Source organism: Cibotium barometz, chromosome 3 (assembly GCF_041138505.1).
Source record: "Cibotium barometz isolate CiBa-2024 chromosome 3, ASM4113850v1, whole genome shotgun sequence".
In the NCBI taxonomy this organism is placed as follows: Eukaryota; Viridiplantae; Streptophyta; class Polypodiopsida; order Cyatheales; family Cibotiaceae; genus Cibotium; species Cibotium barometz.
The window spans coordinates 69,801,413-69,826,088 of NC_141048.1; the positions used below are offsets into that span (position 1 = coordinate 69,801,413).

Below are 24,676 nucleotides of genomic sequence, written 5' to 3' on the forward strand. Positions count from 1 at the left end.
TAGAACACGTGGAACACTTTTCTACAGACGTTTGCTGAGGTGGTTGCTGCTGATTCGTTGCTAGCCTTTTTTGTTCGTCTACTAGTCTCTTTAAAAATGTATTTCGCTGTTACAAATTGTTCAAAGGGCAATTTTTTATTTTTGCTTTTTGAAATATTAGTGGCATTTTACCTTGGCCGGCCACTTTATCCTAATGTGCGTGCCTTTACTTCACTACGCCACCACCATCATCATCACCATGATCTCCTTTTCAACCATCATCATCATCTCCCCTTGCCTATTATCAATGATCATCATCTTCCCTTACCTATTATCATTCGGCGCTGATCGCCATTGACTTCTTCATTCTGTTTTACCTCTGCTTGCCTCTCTCTTGGGCTATGGCGTGTGTTGTGCTTATTCCGACTGAGCACTAGCGATTCCTCTTCCACGTATCCAAACGACTCTTAAAGAGTAGCAATGGCCCGCATCTCCAACAACGGCGAGGGCCCTTGCTTCTTTTGATAATTTCGTTTCACCCTTGGCACAGGTTCCCTTTTCCTCTCCCAATTTAAGGTAGAATTCGGCATACCCACCAGTTTTGTCTATGCATTTTGAGAATTGATTTTGCGCTTTCTGATGCAGGGCATACTAAATGCTGTAAATGTTTGTAGAATAAGAGGGCCTTTCTTTCGGGGGAGAGGGAAGAAGGGGCGAGACATTATTTTAGAGAAGGGTAGAAGGGCCTTTCTTTGGGGGGTAGAAGGGGCGAGACATTATTTTAGAGAAAGAGAAATGGGGAGGCTTTTCTTGGTGTATCTGGATGGCCGGATTTACAGCTGCCGTTTCTGCCGCAGCCATCTCGCAAACAGTGAGGATCTGGTTTCCAGGGTACGCTTCTCATCACCCAAAACAAAGCCCAGCCACACATGATTTGTATGCATCCACATGCATATGTATGCATGCATGTGTTTGTGATTAGTAATGCTTGTGATTGAGTGTGTGTGTGTGTGTGAGAGAGAGAGAGAGATCAGTACAATCATGTTTGTTTGTGAATGTATTTACATGTGTCACGTGTGCTTATGTGTTGCTCGAGTTTTGTACCTACATGCATGAGGTATGATTGCACATACATACATATATATCTGTGGTGTTGCCTAGCCCGCCCTGGACTTGTTTCACCAGCATTTCCTGAAGCAGCCATGTAATACATCAAGATATGACTGCCTTGTACTATCTACTTATATACACAGTATTATGAGCCTTCATGCTCTATTGGATGTTGGGTGGGTGCAATGCATGGCTGGTCCATCGCACTAGAAGATGACTTGAGGCACTTGTAGAACTTGTTCTCCGTGTAAGGTCCCACTTTTAGTCCCACTCAAGTTGTTAATTATTTATGTTAAAAACTAACTGCACTACGATTCATGCTGCAATCTTAATTAATTCATTTGTGTGATTTATGTGAGGCTTGTTTTGTGACGGCTTCATCTTAATTGTAAGATTTGTGAAACACGAAAGGTTTTCTGATGTTACAAACACATCAATCAAGTGTTAAACACGATTCCCAGCCCAGAATGAATCACCTTAATGTGAGTCTCCTTGTTCCAGGCGTTTCATTGCCGACAAGGGAAGGCTTACCTGTTCAATACAGTGTAAGCTCTCCTACCAACATAATATATTTGTCCAAAATTCCTTGAGTAGTAGATTGTTATGAGTGTGTTTTACATATATTACTATCAGGCATTAAGTGGAAGTATGGTGTTCACACAATGGCTTGTGTTGTTATGTCAAATCAATCAGGGAACTCTTCATGCGATCTGTAGGGTTTCAATCTTGCTGTGTTTATTCATTTGTAAAGTGTTTTAGACTGCCTGGGTAAGTTTTGATTATTGATGTGTCGCTTAGAGGAATTTTTATAATCGGTATGATTATAGTGTTTACATTCACTCGAGGTGTAATGTTTATTAGCTTCTACTGTCTTTGGCTTACATTAGGGTCGTTAAATATAATTACATGAGACGGTATATATTTATCTTCAAGAGATGTATAACAGACCTCATGTTTATTACCATACACAAGTTTGTGATATGCGGCAGCTTCTACTCCAATTTGGAGGGGCCCATTACACAGATTGTTGACCCTTAACGTTTTGATTTCACAGAGTCAATGTTTCAGCAGGACCCAAAGAGGATCGAATGATGACAACGGGGATGCATACAGTGTCTGATATTTATTGCAACTCTTGTCATCAAATTGTTGGATGGAAATATGTAAGTCATCAAAGCTTGATAATATGCCCTTCAGATGGACCAGCTATGCTAATTGCTTGTAATTACACCAAAAACGATGTAAAATTGGAAAAATCTCATCAAGCTTATAATAGGTGGTGCCATCTTGCATTGTTGCAGGAGAGAGCATATGAAAAAAGCCAGAAATACAAGGAAGGGAAATTCATACTGGAACGGTATCATGCCTTTTCATCTGTTTGATTACATGTCCAGCTTCATGTAGAATTACTGAAACAATATATGTACTTTTACTGGTAGCCTGTACACAGCTCATGTCACGCAACTTGTTTGATGTAGGGCAAGGATGGCAGGTGGTGATACTAGCGAGTTCCACTCGGAAGCAAATCCTACCAGTAGTGATGCCGATGATGCATAGTCTGCATCATGAACTCTTTGCATTGCAAATCAGTGCAAAGAAGTCTGTGTAAATACAGCGTCCTGCAATCAAACAACTCTAGGTGAATTGCATGTAGCTGCTGGCTTCAAAAGTAACCAAGCAGTTTCATTATGCTCTCCTTGATTGTTTCTTAAATCGTGCTACCTTAAATTTCAATAGTCAAGTCAGTTCTTGTGTGTGCATGTTTAGAAATCTAACTTTGCAGTACCTTTACGGTGTGAGTAGTCAAAGGAGCTAGTAATCAATAGCTCACTCTTGATTTCCTATTGTTGCATGTTAGTTCAGTCTTTTAGAAGAATAGGATATTATATTGTGGTTAAAATCATATTTGCCCCTATCTCATAGAGGTAGGAGAGCTGGATGCTAGGTTGTGTAAGTGTGCGTTTTAACATGCAAATTGAACCTTAAATTTAAAATGCATATGCATAGCAGTGTTGTATTTTTGTTTCAAATCTTTAAAGCAAAATAAGATTTTAGAATTCAATATATTTAGACAACCACTTGTCTTGGGATTTGTATTAGGGTTCATTATTTGTGAGCTTTTTCAGACCTCAGTTTTTTCAGACAGCTAGACCAGATTGATAATAATGCTCAAAGCCTTGGGTCTACATGGGTTGTTTTTGACATGTGCCTACCACGGGTTTGGTTTATAGATAGTTGGTCGTTTATTGTTCAAAGAAATTGCTTGAATGCCTCTAGTTTATAGCATATTTAGTCTGAATCTTAAAAGTTGTGTGGGTCTGTTTATTTATCATTGTCAAGATAACCATCAAACCATGACACTTCACCCCTTGTCGTGTGGACACCATAAGTGACTTGGCTTCAACTCTCAAAGAGATGACATCATCAATTCATGCAGGTTTTACTAACTTCAGGCTTTTTATCAACTCACCTCAAGTTCAACCAATTAACAGTCTTTTACCCACTCACTTCGACCTCAACCAATAAACATTAGAAAGTGCCTCTAGACAAATACCTGAAGAGGAACCTTTTCATCTGCTGTCTCTTCTATAGAATGTTAAGATGTAAGGACAAACAAGAGAAAGCAAACAAATGAGGCCTTCCCCCTTTTCTTCCATGATCATCTTGAGGGTATTCTTCTTTAAAAAGATAAAAGATCATGCAGTCTCTTCTCCCTTAGTACAATATCATTTCAACTAATGTGGTCTGAGCACAACACTTTCAGCTTCTCCTCTGATTTGGCGATTATGTCATCTGCTTCTTTAAAAGATCAAAGACCATGCACTCTCTTCTCTCTTAGTACAGTATCATTTCAACTAATGTGGTCTTAGCACAGCACTTTCAGCTTCGCCTGACTTAGGGATTATGTCAATGTTAGTGCTTAAGTATAAGCTATCAAGATCCTTTGCTACCCATATTTTGGAACTAATATCAATCTACTGCTTGGACACATTCCAAAAGGGAACCAAATCTGAACTGGCTTTTCACATAAACGCTCAGCAGTGACCCCAAAAAAAAACAAAACAATGGACATCGTTGCTCTTTGAGCAAAGCAATTGAAACAAACTATATAATTGCGATAGCTTCCTGTAGTTACAAACTGAACTCAGTCACTGAATGCAGGACCATTTCTCAAAAGGGACACTTACAGGAACTACACTACCATACTTTCTCAAACTACATGAATCTTATCCAATGCAGATTGCACTAATTAAAAAACCAAACTCGTTAATTCAGACAGACCTCTGCTTGAGTTTCCTCCCTATAGACATACAGCACATGAAAAAACTTACACAGCCCAAAATGAGCAAGCAGCTGCTTGATTGCCAGTCATGAACAAAGAATGGCACAATATAGACAAGGCAGGAAGCTATGAAGTAGAGTGCCACCTGTAGGTTCTCAATCAGGCCTTCTCATCTTAGTATTTAATGGGGCTTCTTTGTAAGAACTGACACAGCTTACAGATCGCCTGCAAGGTCTTCCAGTTAAGGTTTTTTCTGGAGAATGAGAGTCCGCCATTGGCATTGTCTGTTCTTTGCCCACTTCCAGAAGGGTTACAATTGGAGCACTTGAACTCTCCTCAGATAGCAAAAGTAAGGTAGATTCCATAGAGTGTGTTTGATCTTGAACCATGTTAACAAAGGTAGCAGTTGAGAGAGTCGTTTTATTAGGCTGGGAAACTGATTCCGAGAATGAAGGTGAGCTTTTTTCTGTCATTTGGGCTTCTAAAATGCATGGGATCACAGCAGAAGCAATGCTGGACTCTTGTTCTTCGCTTACTTTGTCGAGACCAAGGATTGGGTTCTCGCGCCGATTACTGCAAGGATTGACCTGACTTGACATTCCTTCGGGCTGCCTCAGCTTCACTTTCAAAGAAGGTTCCTTGTAGCTTAGACTCTCTCTTCGTCTAAGCGTTGATCTGAAAACCATAATTGAGCACATGCACTTCATCATATAAATGTAAGCAAAACTGAAGAGGTGGGGGATAAAAGCACACTACCTGCAAGTAATAGGACGCTCCGGTTCTTCACTACCTTTTATAGAATCAAAGGACACATCACTAGATCCTTCACCTGCGCAAGCAAGCATAAGTGGTGTGAGTATGCATACAACAGAGGTGCAACTGCAATCAGACCCAAGCGCACAAGTGAATTTACAAACAACTTACAAGTGCTGACAGCTCTACGAGCTCTTGACTCTGCAAGTTTTGTAAGCACATTTGAAACAGTCGCTTGCTTATCAGATGGAGCCTGATGTTAACAGCAGCTATAAGTCTCTCTCTCTCTCTCTCTCTCTCTCTCTCTCTCTCTCGGGATATCCGTGGTAACACGGGGGTCAAACAGGGCTGCCTACTCTCTTCCACACTATTTGGTTTGCATATTGATGAGATCTTACACTTTGTGGACAGATTTGGGGGTGCAGGCTCGCGACTGGCTGCCCATTCTCTTATAAGCAAATGATGTCATTCTTACCTCAGCTTCTGCAAAGGGATTGCAGAGACTTTTGGATGCCCTGTAGAGGTTTTGTGACAAGAGAGACCTGATGGTCAATATCAGTAAAACCATGGTCATGGTCTTCAACACATCATATCAGGTTACATCTATCTAGCCTATCTTTCTCATACAGGGGAGCCCTGGGGGACTGCAGACCTCGGGTTTACTATTACCAGCCCAATCTTTTCCGTGAGACCAGCTGCCCATGCATGTTTGGCGAGAGAATATGCATCCCTAGCCCACCTGGACAGGCAGTGTTTCCACGCCCATTTCTATGAATCCTGCACCAAATGTTGGCTATTCGATGCCTTGGTGTGCCCAGCAGCAATGTATGGGGCCCCTTCTCGGGACTGGATCTCAGTGAGGCAACTTGCAAGAGCATAGAGAGGCTCCAAGTGATGAAGCTCTCACGTATGATCAGGAGTAAGCCATCTGTACCACATGAGATTGTGCTAGCAGAGTTTGGAGTCACCCAATTGGTCATAGATGCCCTCTTTCAGACCATTACTTATCATCATGTACATTTTACAGTGAGCGTCTCCCAATTGGCCCTTAGGTTGTTGTCACAGTTACATCAGGATGGACATGGCAGATCATGGTACTCTGAGGTGTGATTGGTTTGATAGGCACGGCCTTCCTCCCTTCCAATACAGCCTGAATTCTCTGGTTTTGGATCTCTCACAGCAAGGGATCAACCGTCTCATTCGGCTGGACCTGCTAGGGCTCCATACAAGCAGGACATCTACCACCACTCACCACGAAACCTTTGTTTTAGAGAGAGTAACTTTCTAAGGAAGGGTTCATTGAGAACCCAGGGTACTTACAGACTCCCATGTCGCATGCCATGCTGATAGTGATTAGCCAGCTGAGGGTATCTTCACATCACCTTAGGGTTGAGTCTGGAAATATATGCAAAGCATGCACCTCTGGTGAGATGGACAATGAGAAGCACTATTTGTTCAGATATGAGATCAGAGAGAGATTTCGTTGTCTCTTCCGGGAAGGATTCCGCCCCCTCTCACGGAGCATGGAGTATGAGGACCAGAGATGTTTAGGCATGTATTTACTGGAGCTTTGCCGTCACAAAGAGGTCATGCTGAAGCAGCACTCCAAGAGACAACTCCAGCTAGTCGCCTCCCAGACCTCCATCACGGTCTCAAAAGCTATGCACCACCATTGAGAGAAGAGATTGAGGAGCAATATTTGTTTCAATGCTAGTCTATTATGAGATACACGAGAGATTTCGTTGCCTCTTCAGGGATGGGTTTGGTCCCCTCTCACGGGTGATGCTCTATAGAGATCAGAGATGTTTGGGACCAGGGGTGGTCGACATTGTCTCCATGTATACTGTAGTAGAAGATGCCATATGATGTGTTCCAACTTCCATTGGTCTCACTGGCTGACATCACTATTCATTGTACATGTAGGGCTTGTGTAGTACGCGTGCCTATTTTATTTTGGCACTTTTTGTTTCCATGTTTATGATCTCTAGTTCACACATGGAACTTTTGAACACTTTTGGTCTCAGAGACCCGTTGGGTCTTTAGTAGACATTAATCTCTCTCTCCGGCGCCCCTGGTTGGGGGCCAAAATGAAACCATAAACACAGAATAAAAGTCATGGGCATCACAGGACAGATGTGTAAATTACCAGAAAGTTTGTTCACCTATGATGCTCACTTCAGTTCATTGAGGATAGCATCAAACATCATCAGTCATGCCATGTAACTGTCAGAATATGCAGCGGAGATGAAGACAAAATCTGAAAACACGAGCAAGTGCACTGCAGAAAAATACACCAATAGAGAGGGAGAGAGAGAGGCGTGTAACTCTACTATATACACTAGGAATCCCGAAATACAAGAATGAAATGAGTGGGGGCCAAGGGGCCATTTTATATGGCCCCTACAAGCAGTCGGCCTGCTGTAGAGACAGCCGACAGCAGCCTGATGACACCCAACAAGCATAAGTACAGTCGGCCAGTAAAAATGCAGTCAGCCAGGATGCAGTCGGCCAGCATACAGGGGTAGCCGACATGCACAGAACAGCCTCCCACAGCAGAAAAAATAGGGAAAAATATGGAGTGGGGAAAAATGAGAAAACACCTAAATGGCGGGCACACCCACAACAGAGGCCCTGGTGTAAATATACAGACATGAGATGACTGCTAACGGTAACAAGGTTCCAAATCACGAGAGCTAAATTTCAATGACACGCTACAGAGTTTGTGAACTAAAGAATTGCAAAGGGGAAGGGGTTGGGGGCGGGGGCAGGGGCAGGGAAGAGGAAGAGGAAGAGGGGGGGTTAAGCTTAGAAGGTAGAGTTTATAAAGCAAGCAAGGAACATGACTCTCAACCTCTTGCTCTCTAGAAACATTGAAATGGGTTCCCATGAGGAAGATTTGACTATGTATACTAGTTTCCATGCTGGTCAGTCAACAGCATCTCAGCCCATCTATTCTGATTTAGTCCACATCACTGAGAAGCTACTCTGCTCCGAGAGGATGGACCTTAAAGCAGCCTCGACGAAACTGACCATGCTCCTAATAGTCACATATATTAATTTGCCTCCAAGCTAATTAAAAGAAAGTTACACTAATAGCACAAACACGTCTATATGATTGAGTGTTTTCATCAAACAACCACCACCTTCTCGATTGCTGAAGTTCCTGCTACTGTTTGAAGAGAACTCGCCTGTTCTGCCTTGGTAAGCTTAAGCTGCATGAACATCAAACAGCAATCATAAGTCAAGACACAAAGGCAACTCTCTCTCTCTCAGATCAGGGGCATCTCTCTCGGAAAGCTTAGTTTGGGTCAGAAAACGTCTCATACTTTGATGATCCGTCTTCACCACGAAAACAATCCCAAGCAAACAATGCTTCCATGACGTAAGAGCATGAATCATGGCTAGAACTCTTTCTCATAAACCTGTAAGTGTTTCTCCGCATGTTGCAACCTTCGGCTCTCAAAGGCAACCACATGTCCTTCTCGTCGCAAAACTGCCCCTATACAATCCCCACTTGCATCACATTCCATCACAAAAGGTAGGTTTCACTAGATATGGAATGACCAATACAGGTCCGGTAGTAAGCTTCTCCTTCAATAGGTTTAAGGCATGTCTCTAACGCTCACCCCATCCAAACACTACTTTCTTCTTGGTTAGAGCATGCAATGGTGGCAAGATTTTTGACAGAGATGCACCAACTCAGGAGATGAATGCCATGCATGAGGGAGCAACTTGGTCCATCTCAAGGACACTGCTAGATCTTAGTATGGTTAATTTGGAAGAAGCAGCAAAGAGGTACAGTCTTATCTAAGGATGCAAGCTCGTATATGTAGCCAGGAGGCCAAGCATCCATCGGAAAACAACCCTCTAAACTTGGCAATCGTTTGAGGCAGGTCAAGACAAAAGATGCCAAATGCCTACTACGCTCATACTCTGAGGGAGACATTTAAATTTTCTCCTGCACTAAAGCCATGATCAAAATGTATCAGCCTGCAGAGTTGTCAACCAAAATAAGGATATAGCTAGCTGGCCTCATGCGTACGGGTTATATGCAGCATCATGAGGTGCAGACATGGCATCATTTGAAGGGTGCAATCCTGAGAAGCTTTGCAGGTCTCCTAGACCCTTCATGTCTTTATAGACGTTAATAACCTCCTCTCTCTCTCTCTCTCTCTCTCTCTCTCATACCTGCAGCTCAGACTTGCAGATCTTATGAACTGCTGCCATTTGGACATTTTCATGCTGAAGAATCTTAAGCTGCAGCTATCAGCATTCAGGGTCAGTGTCTCAGAAGCTTGATTTCCTGCAGATGCAATTCCTGAAAATTTTATCAATGCAGAAAGCTTACTCTATCGCGTGCCTGCATCAGGTCCTGTACACAGAGAAAACAAACAGACCAAACTTTTCTCAAGATATTGACTGAATCAAAAACATTATTGTGATTTCAACATAATCTGTGATGTCAATACCCTATATGTCTATAATTCAGCATCCCAATATGTTATTGTGACGGATTTTCCACATTGCCATGGGGATCACTAATTTACTAAGATGTACTAGTATCAGGTTAATCCTAAATCTTCAGACAATCACATAGATGCTTCAATTCTATTAAATACTATTTCTACAAAACAGCTGAAATATTCACATGAAAAGAACATACTTTGTAGAGTTGGGCATTCTGTTGGATGATATCTTCATTCTGCTTTGTTTTGCGACAGTAATTAGTCCAAAGCTTCTCCATGTTGACCTTCTGTACCTCCATTATTTCCCTGTTGGTTCGAGGTAAAGGAAGCAACACCTTTGTACAGCATAACAACTGCTGCTCATTGTGCAACCAGACATGTAAAGATAATCCAACAAAGTCTTTTCTCTCACAAGGATACTCCTTTTCTGACAGTGTCTTCTTCAAGGTGACCAATTCCTGAAATGAGGAGATGGAGGTGTGTGTGTGTGTGGGGGGCGGGGGGGGGGGGGGGGGTATTATCAGTGAGACCAAGAGTTATCAATCAGTGCTTGTGTTGAGGAATGACAAAGACAGTTATGATTTCAACCAGGGTAATTACCTTTATAGTGAACTCTGATCACTGGATGATATAAAATAAGGGGAACGATGCATAGACATTCATAGATTTAGTAAGGGTAAAATCACATTACAAGTTCAACCAAGGGAACATATTGCTAAGCTGTTCTTGATTTCAATTAAATAAAGGATAACCTAAGATTTTGACTATAGTGAACATTACCTTGATAGCTCAACTAGAGTAAAATGATTGCCTAATGGCCTCAATCAGGGTATAACAACACATACATGGATTAGAAGATTCCCTAGATGATTTCAATCATGGTAACATCGTCATGTGATTTTCAAAGAGGATTTGCATAGACATTGATGGTCTCTGGGGGTCAGCCCACGGCTATTCGGGCCCCTAGTGTGGTGTCTTCTCTATCTACTCTCTCTCTTTTGTTTATTTTCAGATTTTCTCAAGATTTTACACAAGATTTACACAAGAATTTGTTGTTTTGTTGAAGATAAGCTAAGAACCCGTGCCTGTCACCAATTGGCCGACCATTTGGTCCATCTCCAGATTTGTGTCTTGTTCACTTGAGGCCAGGCCGGTGTCTCATGTGAAGAGGCCAGTATTTTTGCTTAACATAGACGGGAGCCAAACTGGTGCCACCCGTGTGTTAGCAGGATGGTGTCGTATGGACGGGAGCCAGACTGGTGCCACCCGTGTATGACCTGGACTGTGTTCTATCCATGGGATTGTCACGCCATGAAAGAGCCAGTATTTGTGCCGTGTCTTGCCTATGGGACTGTCACTCCATAGGGAGGCTCGTGCCTGGAACTGTGTTTTACCTATGGGACTGTCACTCCATAGGAAGACCAGGATTTATGTATTATGTCGTGCCATTTTTGTGCCCGACAGATATTTTGTACTTGTTCCATGAACGGGAGATATGTCCATGATACTGTTTGCACATGCACTCATGTTTTGCATGTTTGAAACTGTTTTCGCATGACTTGTATTCTTGTGTTTGCTTGCTTGACGTGTCACTTACTGAGCGGGAACGCCTGCCAGTGAGTTGTGAAGTTTGCTCTGTCTTCTGACAAGTTTTGTTGCATGTGAACAGGTGGTAAGTGTATTGCACTTGTTGGTTTAATAGTTTTAATTCTAACCTTTCATTTTATAAGGTTGTAAGTTCACATTCATTTAAAAGTGGGCATGTCAAATCCCCACGGATCCCCTCGTGATCGATCTTGGTTCGAAACTCGAATCCTGCAAACAAACAAGCAAGGGGATGCAGGCCTGACTCACCTCCCAACCATGACAGCCGTGGGCGAGCCCACAGTCTTGGCTGTCCCCACCGAACCACGAGCTGAGCTAACTAGGATGACGTACCGACCAATCTCCTCCTCGCGACGTCCCATACCGCCACGAAGCTGCCCTCGCGGGCCTCGAGATTGCTGCCGGCCTCGGCTGCGTAAGGCAGGTGCATGTCTGCACTAGATCCAGGCTCCAAGACCATAGAGCCCTCACAAACTCGCGAGAATCTCTATCATACAACAATAACTAACCTTGGCCACCCTTTTATAGGCTCTTGGCCGGTCATCGGGCGTCCACACTTGGCCGCCCGCCCGTCCAGACTTGGGTGCCCGCCCGTTAGTATTTCCCTAACTCAGCTCGTCAATCAGCCTACCTAGTTCCAAGTTTCCCCAAACCTCGAAACTAGTCTTGCATGCGTATAGCACACGGTAGATACACAATGTGCACATGACATACTCCCCTTCCTCTAAGAGCTCACTCCTGAGCTCACTAAAAAGCTAGGGTAATCTCTCCGAAGAGTAGTCAATGTGTCCCATGTAGCATCCTCCTCAACACGATCCTTCCACTTGATCTTGTATTCCGTGATAAGCGTATTACGCAATCTTCGTTCACGAAATCCAAGAATCTTTTCAGGTTCGTACGGAACAAATGTCATATCCTCGACATCTATAATTTCTTGAGGAGTAACTAACTAATCTGCTCCACCCAGTACTTCCTTAAGTCTACTGACATGAAATACAGGATGAACTTTCACATGAGAAGGCAAATCCAATTCATATGCAACTGAACCAATCCGTCGTGTAATACGAAATGGTCCACAGTATCTAGGGGATAATTTCGGAGATCTACCTGTCCGTAAAGTCTCGGAATCTTTCGGAACTCGCAAATACACCATCGTTCCTTCAGAGAACTCTCTAGGTGAACGATGTCTATTAGAATAAAACCTGTCTCGGTCTTGAGCACTTCTAATAGATTCCTTCGCAACTTGTAACATTTCCTGCATATCTTGCAAAAAATTACGTGCTGCATCATGCTGAAGTCATGAGAATCCTACTGTAACAGGTGATCTTGGTTGAAAACCATACATAAGCATGAAAGGACTAAACCCTGTACTCGTATGCTTAGTACTGTTATATGCAAATTCTAACATAGGAAGATAATCCTCCCATGAACTCTGTCTTTTGGATACATATGCTCGAAGCATATCCTCCAAAATCTGATTCACTCTTTCAGTCTGGCCATCAGATTGAGGATGATCAGAGGAACTCAAATTCAAAGTTGTTTCCAACTTCTCAAAAACAAGTTTCCAAAAATCACTCGTAAACTTAGAGTCCCTATCACTGACTATGTCCTGCGGTAACCCGTACAGTCTAAACAATTGCTCGATAAACTGCCGTGCTAATTGCGTAGCTGTAATAGTCTTCCGGGTCGGTAAAAATCTAGCCATTTTTGTCAAGCGATCTACCACAATCGAAAAAGAATCGTGGCCTTGATGTGCTCTTGGCAATCCGGTAATAAAATCCATGGAAATACTTTCCCATTTATTACCTGGGATTTGCAACGGATGCAACAACCCAGCCTGTCTAAAGCGTTTAGCTTTATTTGCCCGACAAATTTGACACTTAAGAACATAATCTTCTACATACCCTTTCATCTTTGGCCAATAAAAAGTGTGTTTCACTAATGATAGTGTCCTGTGTACCCCAGGGTGTCCAGCAAAACGGGCGTCGTGACACTCCCTCAGAATCTTGGACCTAATGTCCGAGATCTGTGACACACAAATTTTGTCATTAAAAAGTATTCACCTCTCTAATCCGGCTAAGCGTATCTGCAATACTATTCATGGACCCTTTCCGATAACGGATCTCAAAATCAAAATCTCGCATTAACTCTGCCCAACGAGCTTTCCTGCCTCTCAAATCATCTGCATCACACACATACTTGATTGACTGATGATCAGTCAATACCACAAACTTGGAGCCATATAAATAATGTCTCCAAACCTTGAGAGCATGAATCATAGCATAAAGCTCCTTCTCAAGGGTTGGCCAACGAGATTGAGTGTCGTCTAGCTTTTTACTTTCAAAAGCAACCGGTCTACCATCTTGAAATAAAGCAGCCCCGATAGCATAGTCATTGGCATCAGTTTCAAGAACATAAGGCCGACTAGGATCAGGTGATGCTAAGATAGGTGCTTCCTTGACTTTATCTTTCAAAAGTCTGAAGGCCATATCCAAATCGTTATTCCAAGTGATAGGCTGATTTGACTTACGTCCACGACCTTTCAATAAGTTGTTGGGGTAAAGGCGTTATGCCCACCCTTATAGTGTGTACAAGCCCATAAGTTATAGTACATAGTACACTTAGTACTTTTAATGTACTAAGTGCACTATGTGTACTAGTGCAATATACATGTGTGATAGGGGAGTCACACTCTCATGCTTTTCATGAGTTGACTTATCCCCACAACTCTCTCTCTCTCTCTCCCTTGCTTCTCTGTGTATGTCTCCCATGAATGATCTCTAAACCCTAATTCTAGTTTCTCCCCATCAACTGGTATCAGAGCAAGGTCGCCTGTTGAACCTCTCTTGGAGCTGGTCGCCTGCTGAATTTTTCTTGAACTGGTCGCCTGCTGAATCTCTGACAGAGCTGCCTGTATCTTTTCTGGCTGCTGCCCAGCCAGCTGCGTGGGGTGCCCCAGCTGCCCAACAGCCAAGCGAGGACAGCAGTAGCAGGCAGGTGGGCGGAAGGAAAAGGTGGCCGGCAGCCACTATTGCGCTGAACACAGGCGAAGCAGGCCGATAGGTAAAGGCGAGCTCGTAGCGCTACAAGGCGTCAAAATAATAGGCCACGTAAGCCTCTAGGCAGGCGAGCGAAGAAGCAGGCGGGCGAAGAAGCAGTCGAGTGAAGAAGTTGACGAAGCGGTGTGCGTGATGCTTTCGCCATGCTGCTCTCGTCGTGTAGAGCTGATCGTGAAGCTGGGCGTAGACTGGGCGCTGGTGATCGCTTGAGCAGTGCAAGCGTCGTAGCGAACAGAAGCATCGCTGGTGAGCAAGGAGCACCTGGCAGACGCCCCTTCACGTCACCTTCTCCTCTACGCCAAAGACAGGGTCCTTCGCCTTCCCAAACAGGACCACATCTGTGACCAGCCCAAGCAACACCAAATTCAGCAAATTGCAGCATCATCATCGTGCAGCACTCTTTCTGCACCAACAATCTGCAGCAGCAAGAATTGCCCCCATCTCCTGCAACAGCCTGCAAATTGAAGATAAATCAAAAAAATTTCAAGGTATTCTGCTTCAATTTTTTTTTTGGGATTTGCAATTGAGCAAATACAGTAATCAATTGAGCAGGTACAGGTGCCCAATTGCTCAATTTTTTGAGCAAAATTGGCAAAATTGGGTGACATTGGTCACAATCAGGATAAATTTGCAGGAAATTGGTCAAATCAGGATCAATTTGCAGGAAATTGGATGTCGAAATTTGGGGCTTTTGATGTAATTGTGCAATTAAGCACTCATACATGCTGTATGATGTGAGAAATTGCACATTTGGGCAAAATCGCAGCAAATTGCAGTGCAAATCAAGGGGCTTTTGTGCCGATTTGGTTGATTTGCATGCAGGCAATCGCATTTGATGCTGTGGTTAATGTGCTGATGCCTTACAAGCACTCAATGTGCCTGTAAATCAAGGGGCTTTCATGTATTTGATGTATATGTGGCCAGGGGGAAGCATCGTGAACACTCTGGATGCCTTCATGTGCGCCAATGTACCATGCATGATCAGAAATTGATCTCAAATCAAGGGGCTTTTCAAATTTGTATGCTTGTTGAGCTTGGCAAAGCAGCAGGCGAGACTTTTATGCCTTGAATCCTCAAAAATCAGCTTGCAGTCAAGGGGCTTTTGCCCAATTTCTGTTCGGGACTGTTTTATGCAGTGTTCGTGACTGTAAAAATCTGATTTTCACTCATTTGGACAGCCAAGAGAGCATTTATTGCTATTGTACCTGCTGGTACAGATTTGGCACAGCTTTGTGCATGTTTGGGCATGGCTGTACACTGTTTTGAGTGATCAAAAGGTTCAAATTCAGCTGCTGAAATTGCCGGTACAGGTTTGGTACATCATTGGAGAGCGCTTAGTACTGCTGTACAGTACTTTGGAAGGGCAAAAGAGGACATTTAAGGTGCTGTCCAAAATCTGCAGCAACCAGATTTTGGTGTTTTCATCACAAAAAGTGGGAGAAAAGTTGCATTCTTGCTTCCGCAGTGGGAGATAAAGCTTGGGAGAACATTTGTAAGCACTTTGTGTGCTTAGGGTGCAGTGTTTGCACATTTGCAGGGAGTCAGGCATTACAGGTTGCATTTTGCTATGGCAACCACAGGTGAGAGCTCTTCATTGCTTCACATCAAGAAGCTTGAAGGCTCGCATAATTATGATATTTGGCAAACCCAGTGCTACAATGTGTTGCTTCAGAAAAAGCAACATAAGCCTATCAAAGAAAGGGGTGTGATGCCCGCTTCTCTTACGGCTGAAGAGTGGGAAGATATGGATGAGCTGGCAAGATCTACTATCATGTTGTCTGTGTCAGACTCATTACTTTTCAGCATTCGTGAAGAGAAGACAGCTTGGGGAATGTGGCAGAGATTGCAGGACTTGTATGCCCAACAAAGTGCCTCAAGCAAAGTGTATTGGTTGAAGAAACTCATAGGCCTTCAGATGAAGGAAGGGGCTTCTATGACAGCCCATCTCAATGAGTTTAATGGTATTGTCAGCCAGGTTATAAATCAAAAGTTGGCAATGGACGATGAGTTCAAAGCCACTTTTTTGTTATGCACTTTGCCAGAGAGTTGGGACACATTCAGGACAGCCACTAGTAATTCGCATGCTATGCTGTCATATGCAGATGTTGAGGGTGCTCTTCTTCAAGAAGAGATGAACAGGAAGAACAACTCTGTTGGAAAGTCCAATGCAATGAATGCACGTGGGAGATCCCAGCAAAGGGGGAAAAGCCAAGAAAGGGGAAGGAGCAAGTCTCGCTCCAAAAAGGATTTGGAATGCCATTATTGTGGCAAGAAGGGACACATTAAAAAGCAATGCTACAAATGGAAAAATGATCAGAAAGAAAAGGGAAAAGGCAAAGACAAAGAGAAGGATGAAGCCAAAGATGTAAAGCCAAAGGGCAAAAGTGGAGTCAAGATCGAAGAAATCAATGTGTCACATGCAGGTGGCAGTGAGGATGAGGTCCTCTTTACGTCTTCACTTGATGCCCATTCACTTCTTACAGGTGGTCATGGTATGCACTCATGGATCATTGATTCAGGTGCCTCCTTTCATGTCACAGGTTGCAGAGACTTGTTTGTCAGGTACACTGCTGGCAATGAAGGAGTGGTTTATTTGGGTGATAACCATGCATGCAAAATTCTTGGCAGAGGTGATGTGAGGCTTGTATTTTCAGATGGCTCACAGCTTATGCTCCATGATGTCAGGCATGTGCCTGAGATCAAGAAGAATCTGCTTTCTACTGGACAGCTTGATGATGCTGATTATGTTACCACATTTGGTAGTGGAAAGTGGAAGATTAGTAAGGGCTCACTGGTTGTTGCCAGAGGCTCTAAGGTGGACACTCTTTATTTCATGCATGCAGGTGTTTGTCACCATGCTAATGTAAATGCAACCGAGCTGCCGGAAATTTCTATGTGGCATAGCCGGTTGGGACACATGAGTGTCAAGGGAATGGAGCAATTGTCTCGTTTGGGTTACTTGCCTTCTCTAAAGTTTTCAAGTTTTCAGTTTTGTGAGCATTGTATATATGGTAGGCAACTACAGTGCCCCCACAAGAAAGCTCTTGGACAGAAAGATGCTCAGTTAGAGCTTGTGCATACAGATGTATGTGAGATGCCTCAGCTTTCTTTGGGAGGGGCAAAATATTTTGTGTCTTTTATAGATGATGCCACACGCAAGGTGTGGGTCTATCCTCTTCGCTTGAAGAGTGATACATTCTCAGTGTTTGAGAAGTTTGTTGCTCTTGTTGAGAATCAAACTGGCAAAACACTGAAGGCTTTGCGTTCCGACAACGGTGGAGAGTATATGTCCAAACAGTTTCAGGACTTTTGTGATGCTAAAGGCATCAAGAGGGAGCTCTCTACTCCTTATGATCCTCCACAAAACGGGACAGCAGAGAGGATGAACAGGACCATTCAGGAGAAGGTCCGTTCTATGTTGTCACATGCTGCATTACCTCATGGTTTTTGGGCTGAAGCTGTTATGACAACCGTACACCTTATAAATAGGTCACCTAACACGAGGCTTGGTGGGAAAGTGCCAGAAGAAGTATGGACAGGAAAGCCTCCGTCATACAAGCACTTGAGAGTGTTTGGTTGCGTTGCGTACGTGCACATACGCAGGGAAATGCGCACCAAACTTGATCCCAAGTCTCACAAATGCATATTCCTAGGATATGGTGACAGAGGTGAAATGGGGTATAGACTTTGGGATCCCATGAATAGAAAGATCATACGCAGCAATGATGTCATTTTTGATGAAACATGCATGTATAAGGAGCCTGCAAGGCAACAGGAGCCTGGCAGAGTCATCTTTGATGATGATGGACATCATGGACAACAACAAAGGGCTGTAAATCAGCCATTACAGCAGGAAAACCAGCCCTTAAATGGTGCTGAAAATGGTCCAAATGGACAGCCAGATATGGCAGAAGATATCCCTATGGATATACCACAGTTGGAGGATATACCGGGCATGATTTTTCAGCCTTATGGCATGGAACAGGAGCCACCAATGGGTGATATGCAGGCTGGACAGCAACCTGCAAATGATGGTCATTGGGTACGGAGGTCCACTAGACCCTCCAAAGTCCCTGACAGGTTTGTTCCAGGGGTTGACTATTTGATGCTTACTGACTGTGGGGAGCCCTCATGTTACAAAGAGGCTTTACAGAGGGCAGACAAAGCTCTATGGGAGCGTGCCATGAAGTCAGAGATGGATTCTCTGCATAAAAATGGAACATGGAAATTGGTGTCTTTGCCTGCAGGCAAGAAGGTTTTGCCATGCAAGTGGGTATACAGGCTCAAAGTTGCATCAGATGCTAAGCCAAGATACAAAGCCAGGTTAGTGGCTAAGGGCTTCAAGCAGGAATATGGTGTGGACTTTGATGAGATCTTCTCTCCAGTGGTCAAAATGACCACACTTAGAGCTGTGTTGGCTTTGGTTGCACATGATGATCTGGACTTGATTCAGATGGATGTGAAGACTGCTTTTCTTCACGGTGATCTCCATGAGGAGATATATATGCAGCAGCCAGAGGGTTATGCAGTGAGTGGAAAGGAGAAGCTTGTATGCAAGCTGAAAAAGAGTCTTTATGGGCTCAAACAGGCACCAAGAGAATGGTATCATAAATTTGATACATTCATGAAATCTCAGAAATTCAGGAGAAGTGACATAGATCACTGCTTGTACACCAAGAAAGCTTTGGATGGCAGTCTCTTGATTCTCATTTTGTATGTTGATGATATGTTGATTGCCGGAAAATCTCGTAAAGAGATGGATGCCTTAAAGCAGAGGCTGCATCAAACCTTTGATATGAAGGATTTGGGTGATGCAAATCACATTTTGGGTATGCGGATACTTCGGGACAGAAATCAGCATGTGTTGTATTTGTCTCAGAAGGAATACATTGGCAAAGTCTTGCAGAGGTTCAATATGGACGGGGGGAAGAAAGCTAGTACTCCTTTGCCTCCTTATGTGAAACTCAGTGCTATGGACAGCCCACAGTCAGATAGAGACAGGGCTGATATGGCCAAGATTCCGTATGCTTCAGCTTGTGGCAGTCTCATGTATGCCATGGTTGCTACTAGGCCGGACATTGCATTTGCAGTGGGAGTGGTTTCTAGATACATGGCCAACCCTGGCAAGAAGCATTGGGAAGCAGTGAAAGGTGTCATGAGATACCTAAAGGGCACACAGGATTTGTGCATTTGCTTTGGCAAACAGAATGCATTAGTGCATGGTTACACGGATTCGGATTATGCCGGTCATCCAGATAACCGGAAGTCTACTACCGGTTATGTATTTACATTCACAGGAGGTGCTGTGTCATGGATATCCAGGATGCAGAAGTGCACTGCCTTATCTACTACAGAGGCCGAGTATATTGCAGCCACAGAGGCTTGCAAGGAGGCATTATGGCTATCTCGGTTAGTGGTTGATTTGGGTTATACAGGGGATATTCCATTGTTGCATTGTGACAGTCAGAGTGCCATCCAGTTGGCAAAGAACCCTGTCTTTCATGCAAAGACGAAGCATGTGGATGTGAAGTATCACTTCATCAGAGAGGTGATAGAGAACAAGCAAATTCAGCTTGTTAAGATTCACACGGATGACAACCCGGCTGATCTGTTGACGAAGAGTTTGCCTCCGGAGCGGTTTGCTCATTGCAGACACTTGATGGGCATTGGATGAGGCCATTTTCAGCCTTGATATGGCCTTGTATATTATCATGTACATGCTGATTTTTTCTTTTCCTTTACTTAAGGGCACTTTGCCTTTAAGTGGGAGGTTGTTGGGGTAAAGGCGTTATGCCCACCCTTATAGTGTGTACAAGCCCATAAGTTATAGTACATAGTACACTTAGTACTTTTAATGTACTAAGTGCACTATGTGTACTAGTGCAATATACATGTGTGATAGGGGAGTCACACTCTCATGCTTTTCATGAGTTGACTTATCCCCACAACTCTCTCTCTCTCTCTCCCTTGCTTCTCTGTGTATGTCTCCCATGAATGATCTCTAAACCCTAATTCTAGTTTCTCCCCATCATAAGTCGGTCATCGATAGTGTGAGCTGAAAGTACTTCCGTACAAATTTTCGAAGAAACACATTAAAACCGAGAAAAGAACGAAGTTGTTTCACTGTTCGCGGTATAGGCCAATCCAAAACCTTCTGAACTCGGTCATAGTCAATGCTCAATCCATCTCTAGTGATCTTGTGTCCCAAGTAAATGATGTCGATCATAAAGAACTCACATTTACTCAACTTAGCATATAGTCGATTCTGTCTTAAAATAGATAAGACAATCGTGAGATGTCTGACATGATCCTCAAGAGTACACTATATATCAAAATATCATCCAGGAACACCACCACAAATTTTTCCAAATGTTCACGAAAAAGGTCGTTCATCATTTGCTGGAAAGTGGCTGGAGCATTGGTTAACCCAAAAGGTAATACGAGAAACTCGTAATGGCCATACCTAGTTCGAAAGGCGGTTCTTTCGACATGCCTTTCATGAATACGTATCTGGTGATAGCCAGTACGTAAATCTATCTTCGTGAAATATTTCGCTCTTGCTAACCGGTCAATCAGGTCATCTGATCTAGGGAGAGGATAACGGTTCTTAATGGTCAGCTTGTTCAATCTCTTGTAATCTATACACATTCTCCAAGTATTGTCCTTCTTTCTCCTAAGCAACACAGGTGCACCCCAAGGTGATTTACTTAGACGGATCTGGCCCATCCTCAAATAATCTTCGAGTTGTTTAGCCAACTCATCTTCCTCAGCTTGACTCATCCTATAAGGTGGAATACTCACAGGATGAGCACCAGGGATCAAGTCAATACGATGATCTACTGCCCGTTCAAGTGGTAAACCCGATGGCAGTTTCTTAGAAAATACGTCTTGAAACGAATCAAGTATCTTCTGTAATTCTTTGCTTTCAAACACACTTAATTCATATACATCCATGGAAAGGATGAGAAAAGAAGAAAGTGGAATCAATACACAATGGAAAGCGGTATACAAAGAAGAATTCATTATATTTCCAAAATCAATTGTATGTACAAGAGGTCCCTTAGAGGGATGGATACAATCACCTAAAATACTATACTTGGTGTCCCTATGCTGAAAAAAAAAAATATAACCAGACCAATCTATCTGGACGTCAAGAGTCTTAAACCACTCAATCCCTAATAATAAGTCTACATTTTCCAGATGCATAACATAGCATTCCAGAGTGTCTTTGTAGTCCTGAATCTGGATTGGAAGCATCTCCACCTTGCGATCCCAAACTTGCCTTCCCGCAGGTAGGCGTACCTCATAGGTATGGTCGCTGAGTGTCGTATCAAGACTCAATTTCTGCACAAGTTTGTAGTTAACAAAGTTATGTGAACTGCCAGGGTCTAAAAGAATGTGAATTTTATCGCCATTCACTTCTCCATAAACTCGGAGAAGATCATGCAAGTCAAATACTTTAGAATTGAACAGACAATTAGAACAACTACTAGGGCGAGAAAGTACAGTAATTGACGTACCTGTCAAAGACAACCGGTTAGCTGCCTTTGGCTTGGATCTTGCGTTTGTCTTGGTACCCTTTTGCTTCGGGCACTCGTTACGCATGTGTCGTTTTTCTTCACAGATAAAACAACGTCCTTCCTTCTTGAGCTTTAAAGCCCTAAGGAGTCGTTTCTTCTTCGTTGGTGTCGAACTTGAACTCTTCGAAGGTTGGTCCGAAGACTTTCCCTCTGTCGTGTTAGCCATAGGTGCGGAGAACTTTCTTTTATGCTTGTTCCCCTGCTCGGTAACGGGTTTCGACTTGGAAGAGACCATCGTATCATCATAGATACGAGCTGAATGAATGGCCTTGTCCAAAGTTTTACATTTGTTATTTTTAACCTGTAATCGGTACGAGTCTGGTAAACCAGCTACGAAAAACCCCAAAAGAGTAGTGGGATCCATCTTTGTAGCTTTCATCTACAAGTCACGAAACTTCTGGAGGTAGACCTCATAAGTGAGGTGCTGCGAGGTCATGGTCAAAGCTGAAAACCGGGCAACAACATCATAGTCATCCTCTTTCTTGAGGAATTCTTTCTTAAAAATATCTTCAAATTGTGCCCAAGTTGTTGGCTTAGGGTTGAGTTCCTTCCACCAAAGCAAAGCTTTGCCGGACAGGAAACCTGCTGCTAACTGGATCTTCTTTCCATCATCATATGGATGAAACTGAAAGTGAACTTGCCACTTATGTAGCCACGTGTCCACAATCTCCTTGGTGCGCTGCTTTTGCTCGCTCCCGAACGGTTCCGGAGTAATATTGGGGCCTAAAGCTGAAGCCAAGGTATCCATACCCGAGAAAGTAGAGAGGGTAGTTATCAATAGAGTGATGGAGTTCTGCAAAGCTTGCATCTGGGCTGCGATTTGTGCCTGACGTTCCTTCGAAGAAGCTTCGAGAGCTACTTTGAACTCTTGGAGATCTGATTTTGACACAAAATCGTCAAAAAGATCGGCATCGGTACCTTCCGTAGCCGGCAAGCCTTCACGTTCCACAAGGGGCTCCAACTCTGATTCTTGGATCGACATCGTGAAGAGAGTACGTGGAGAGAAAATTCGATCTTTGCACAATGAAAGTGCACGAGAACTTGAGAGCTTGAGAGCTTGAAAACTTGAGAACTCGAGAGATGTGTGGCAAGAAGCCCACTTGAGGGGTTTATAAAGGTTTCCCAAAAGCTAGGCTTAGCTTTTGCTTTGCTTTTGTGTTTTTTTTTCCTTGAATAAATATATATATATATTCATATATGGATATATATATTCTTTTTTCTTTTTAAAAAAAATAAACACCTTGGAAACCTTGGAGAAAAGAGAACTTTTAAACCTTTTTTTTTTATATAAATTCCCCCAAAAAAAATCGAAAGCACTAAAAAAAACGAAATGCTTTACTTGCATTTTTTTTCGCTTCCCTCTTGGATTAGCCCGACGGTGAGCTGCCGGCGCATGCTTTTCATCCGGCGGATGCTGACGTCGCGAGAAGTGACTGCCGGCGCCTTCACGCGTGCGTCACCCATGTGGCTGTTGCCTGCGCTTCTGCGCCTCGCGAGCCTGTTCTGTTACCTGCACTGGCCGCCTACGGGGCCTGGCTGGGCGCTGCGTAGGCCTGGGCACTGGCCGTCTGGCCTGGGCGCCGGCCTGGCCTGGGCACCAGCCCGCCGTGCCTAGCCTGGGCGCCTACATGGCTCGGCTGCCTGGCCGCCTGGCTTGGCAGGCCTAAGGTGCCTGCAGCCGACTGTAACCCAACGCCAGCAACACCCGTCAACACACAATCCCGTACTTCTCTCGCTCTCTCTCTCGTACGCCAAAAAACAACGAAAAGCAACATGCTTTTTCTTTTTTTCTGTTTCTCTCCCTGCAATTTATGCGTATGCACAAAAAACATGCCTCTTCTTTGCAAAGCAATCAACCCTACTTAAACTACCACCTCCCCCATCAACATGGGTGTCTTAGATGAAGAAAAACACATACTAATCTGAAAACTGCAGTATGCACAAAAAAAACAGCAAGTTTTTTAACACATACCGTTCTTCGACCTCTTCTTCTCTACCTACCGACTTGCTCGTTCACGAGGTATGCTCTGATACCACTGTCAAATCCCCACGGATCCCCTCGTGATCGATCTTGGTTCGAAACTCGAATCCTGCAAACAAACAACAAACAAACAAGCAAGGGGGTGCAGACCTAACTCACCTCCCAACCGTGACAGCCGTGGGCGAGCCCACAATCTTGGCTGTCCCCACCGAGCCACGAGCTGAGCTAACTAGGATGACGTACCGACCAATCTCCTCCTCGCAACGTCCCATACCGCCACGAAGCTGCCCTCGCGGGCCTCGAGATTGCTGCCGGCCTCGACTGCGTAAAGCAAGTGCACGTCTGCACTAGATCCAGGCTCCAAGGCCATAGAGCCCTCACAAACTCGCGAGAATCTCTATCATACAATAACTAACCTTGGCCACCCTTTTATAGGCTCTTGGCCGGTCATCGAGCGTCCACACTTGGCCGCCCACCCGTCCATACTTGGGTGCCCGCCCGTTAGTATTTCCCTAACTCAGCTCGTCAATCAGCCTGCCTAGTTCCAAGCTTCCCCAAACCTCGAAACTAGTCTTGCATGCGTATAGCACATGGTAGACACACACTGTGCACATGACAGGGCACCCATTATGGGCACCCACTTGTGGGCCAAGGTGGGGAGGGAAACCCCACAGATAACCCCTTTAAGTGTGTGTGGGGGTGGGTGCATGGCCACCTACCCACACCACACCATGAAGCTGGCTGCCCCATGCAAACGTGGGGAGCCAGCCAGCTGTGGTCGGGTATCTCCTCTCCAACACCTACAAAGAGGCGACCACCCTTTTGCTTATCCTCAGACGTTTTTTTTGGTGCGCCTCCTC

The 24,676-nt window shown here is 44.0% G+C and overlaps 2 protein-coding genes across 7 annotated transcripts in view; one reads left to right on the top strand and one right to left on the bottom strand.

Moving 5' to 3' along the window:
- The first annotated feature begins 249 nt into the window (after positions 1-249).
- On the top strand, positions 250-2,929 carry LOC147640478 (protein yippee-like). Of its 5 annotated transcripts, none has more exons than XM_086781118.1 (6): positions 260-555; positions 654-870; positions 1,591-1,634; positions 2,144-2,252; positions 2,391-2,446; positions 2,568-2,929. In XM_086781118.1, the coding sequence occupies exons 2-6, from the start codon at positions 775-777 to the stop codon at positions 2,644-2,646; spliced, it is 384 nt and encodes a 127-aa protein (XP_086637244.1). In that variant the 5' UTR covers positions 260-555; positions 654-774; the 3' UTR covers positions 2,647-2,929. The 5 variants fall into 5 exon arrangements, with proteins under 5 accessions (XP_086637259.1, XP_086637252.1, XP_086637244.1 ...); XM_086781110.1 differs by having other exon boundaries at positions 260-529; positions 625-870; XM_086781133.1 differs by lacking the exon at positions 1,591-1,634 and having other exon boundaries at positions 250-555.
- Positions 2,930-4,184: 1,255 nt separating this feature from the next.
- The window catches only part of LOC147640479 (uncharacterized), a 30,786-nt gene continuing 10,294 nt past the window's right edge, over positions 4,185-24,676 (bottom strand). Inside the window, exons 3-10 of one of the 2 annotated variants that reach the window (XM_086781098.1) lie at positions 10,012-10,049; positions 9,789-9,897; positions 9,474-9,497; positions 9,314-9,382; positions 8,269-8,337; positions 5,297-5,378; positions 5,129-5,201; positions 4,185-5,047 (exon numbers count right to left, since the gene is read on the bottom strand). In XM_086781098.1, coding sequence (XP_086637224.1) covers positions 4,528-5,047; positions 5,129-5,201; positions 5,297-5,378; positions 8,269-8,337; positions 9,314-9,382; positions 9,474-9,497; positions 9,789-9,897; positions 10,012-10,049 — 984 coding nt within the window. In that variant the 3' untranslated portion in view covers positions 4,185-4,527. Of the gene's footprint in view, positions 5,048-5,128; positions 5,202-5,296; positions 5,379-8,268; positions 8,338-9,313; positions 9,389-9,473; positions 9,498-9,788; positions 9,898-10,011; positions 10,050-24,676 lie in introns of both variants that reach the window. The other variant, XM_086781091.1, reaches the window with a different exon arrangement.

Bases quoted from the DNA above. Each gene is read 5' to 3' on its own strand.
- LOC147640478 (XM_086781118.1), top strand. From the start codon at position 775: ATGGGGAGGCTTTTCTTGGTGTATCTGGATGGCCGGATTTACAGCTGC. The intron at 2,253-2,390 runs GTAAGTCATCAA...GCATTGTTGCAG, and splicing joins AAATTGTTGGATGGAAATAT to GAGAGAGCATATGAAAAAAG. The intron at 2,447-2,567 runs GTATCATGCCTT...TGTTTGATGTAG, and splicing joins GGGAAATTCATACTGGAACG to GGCAAGGATGGCAGGTGGTG.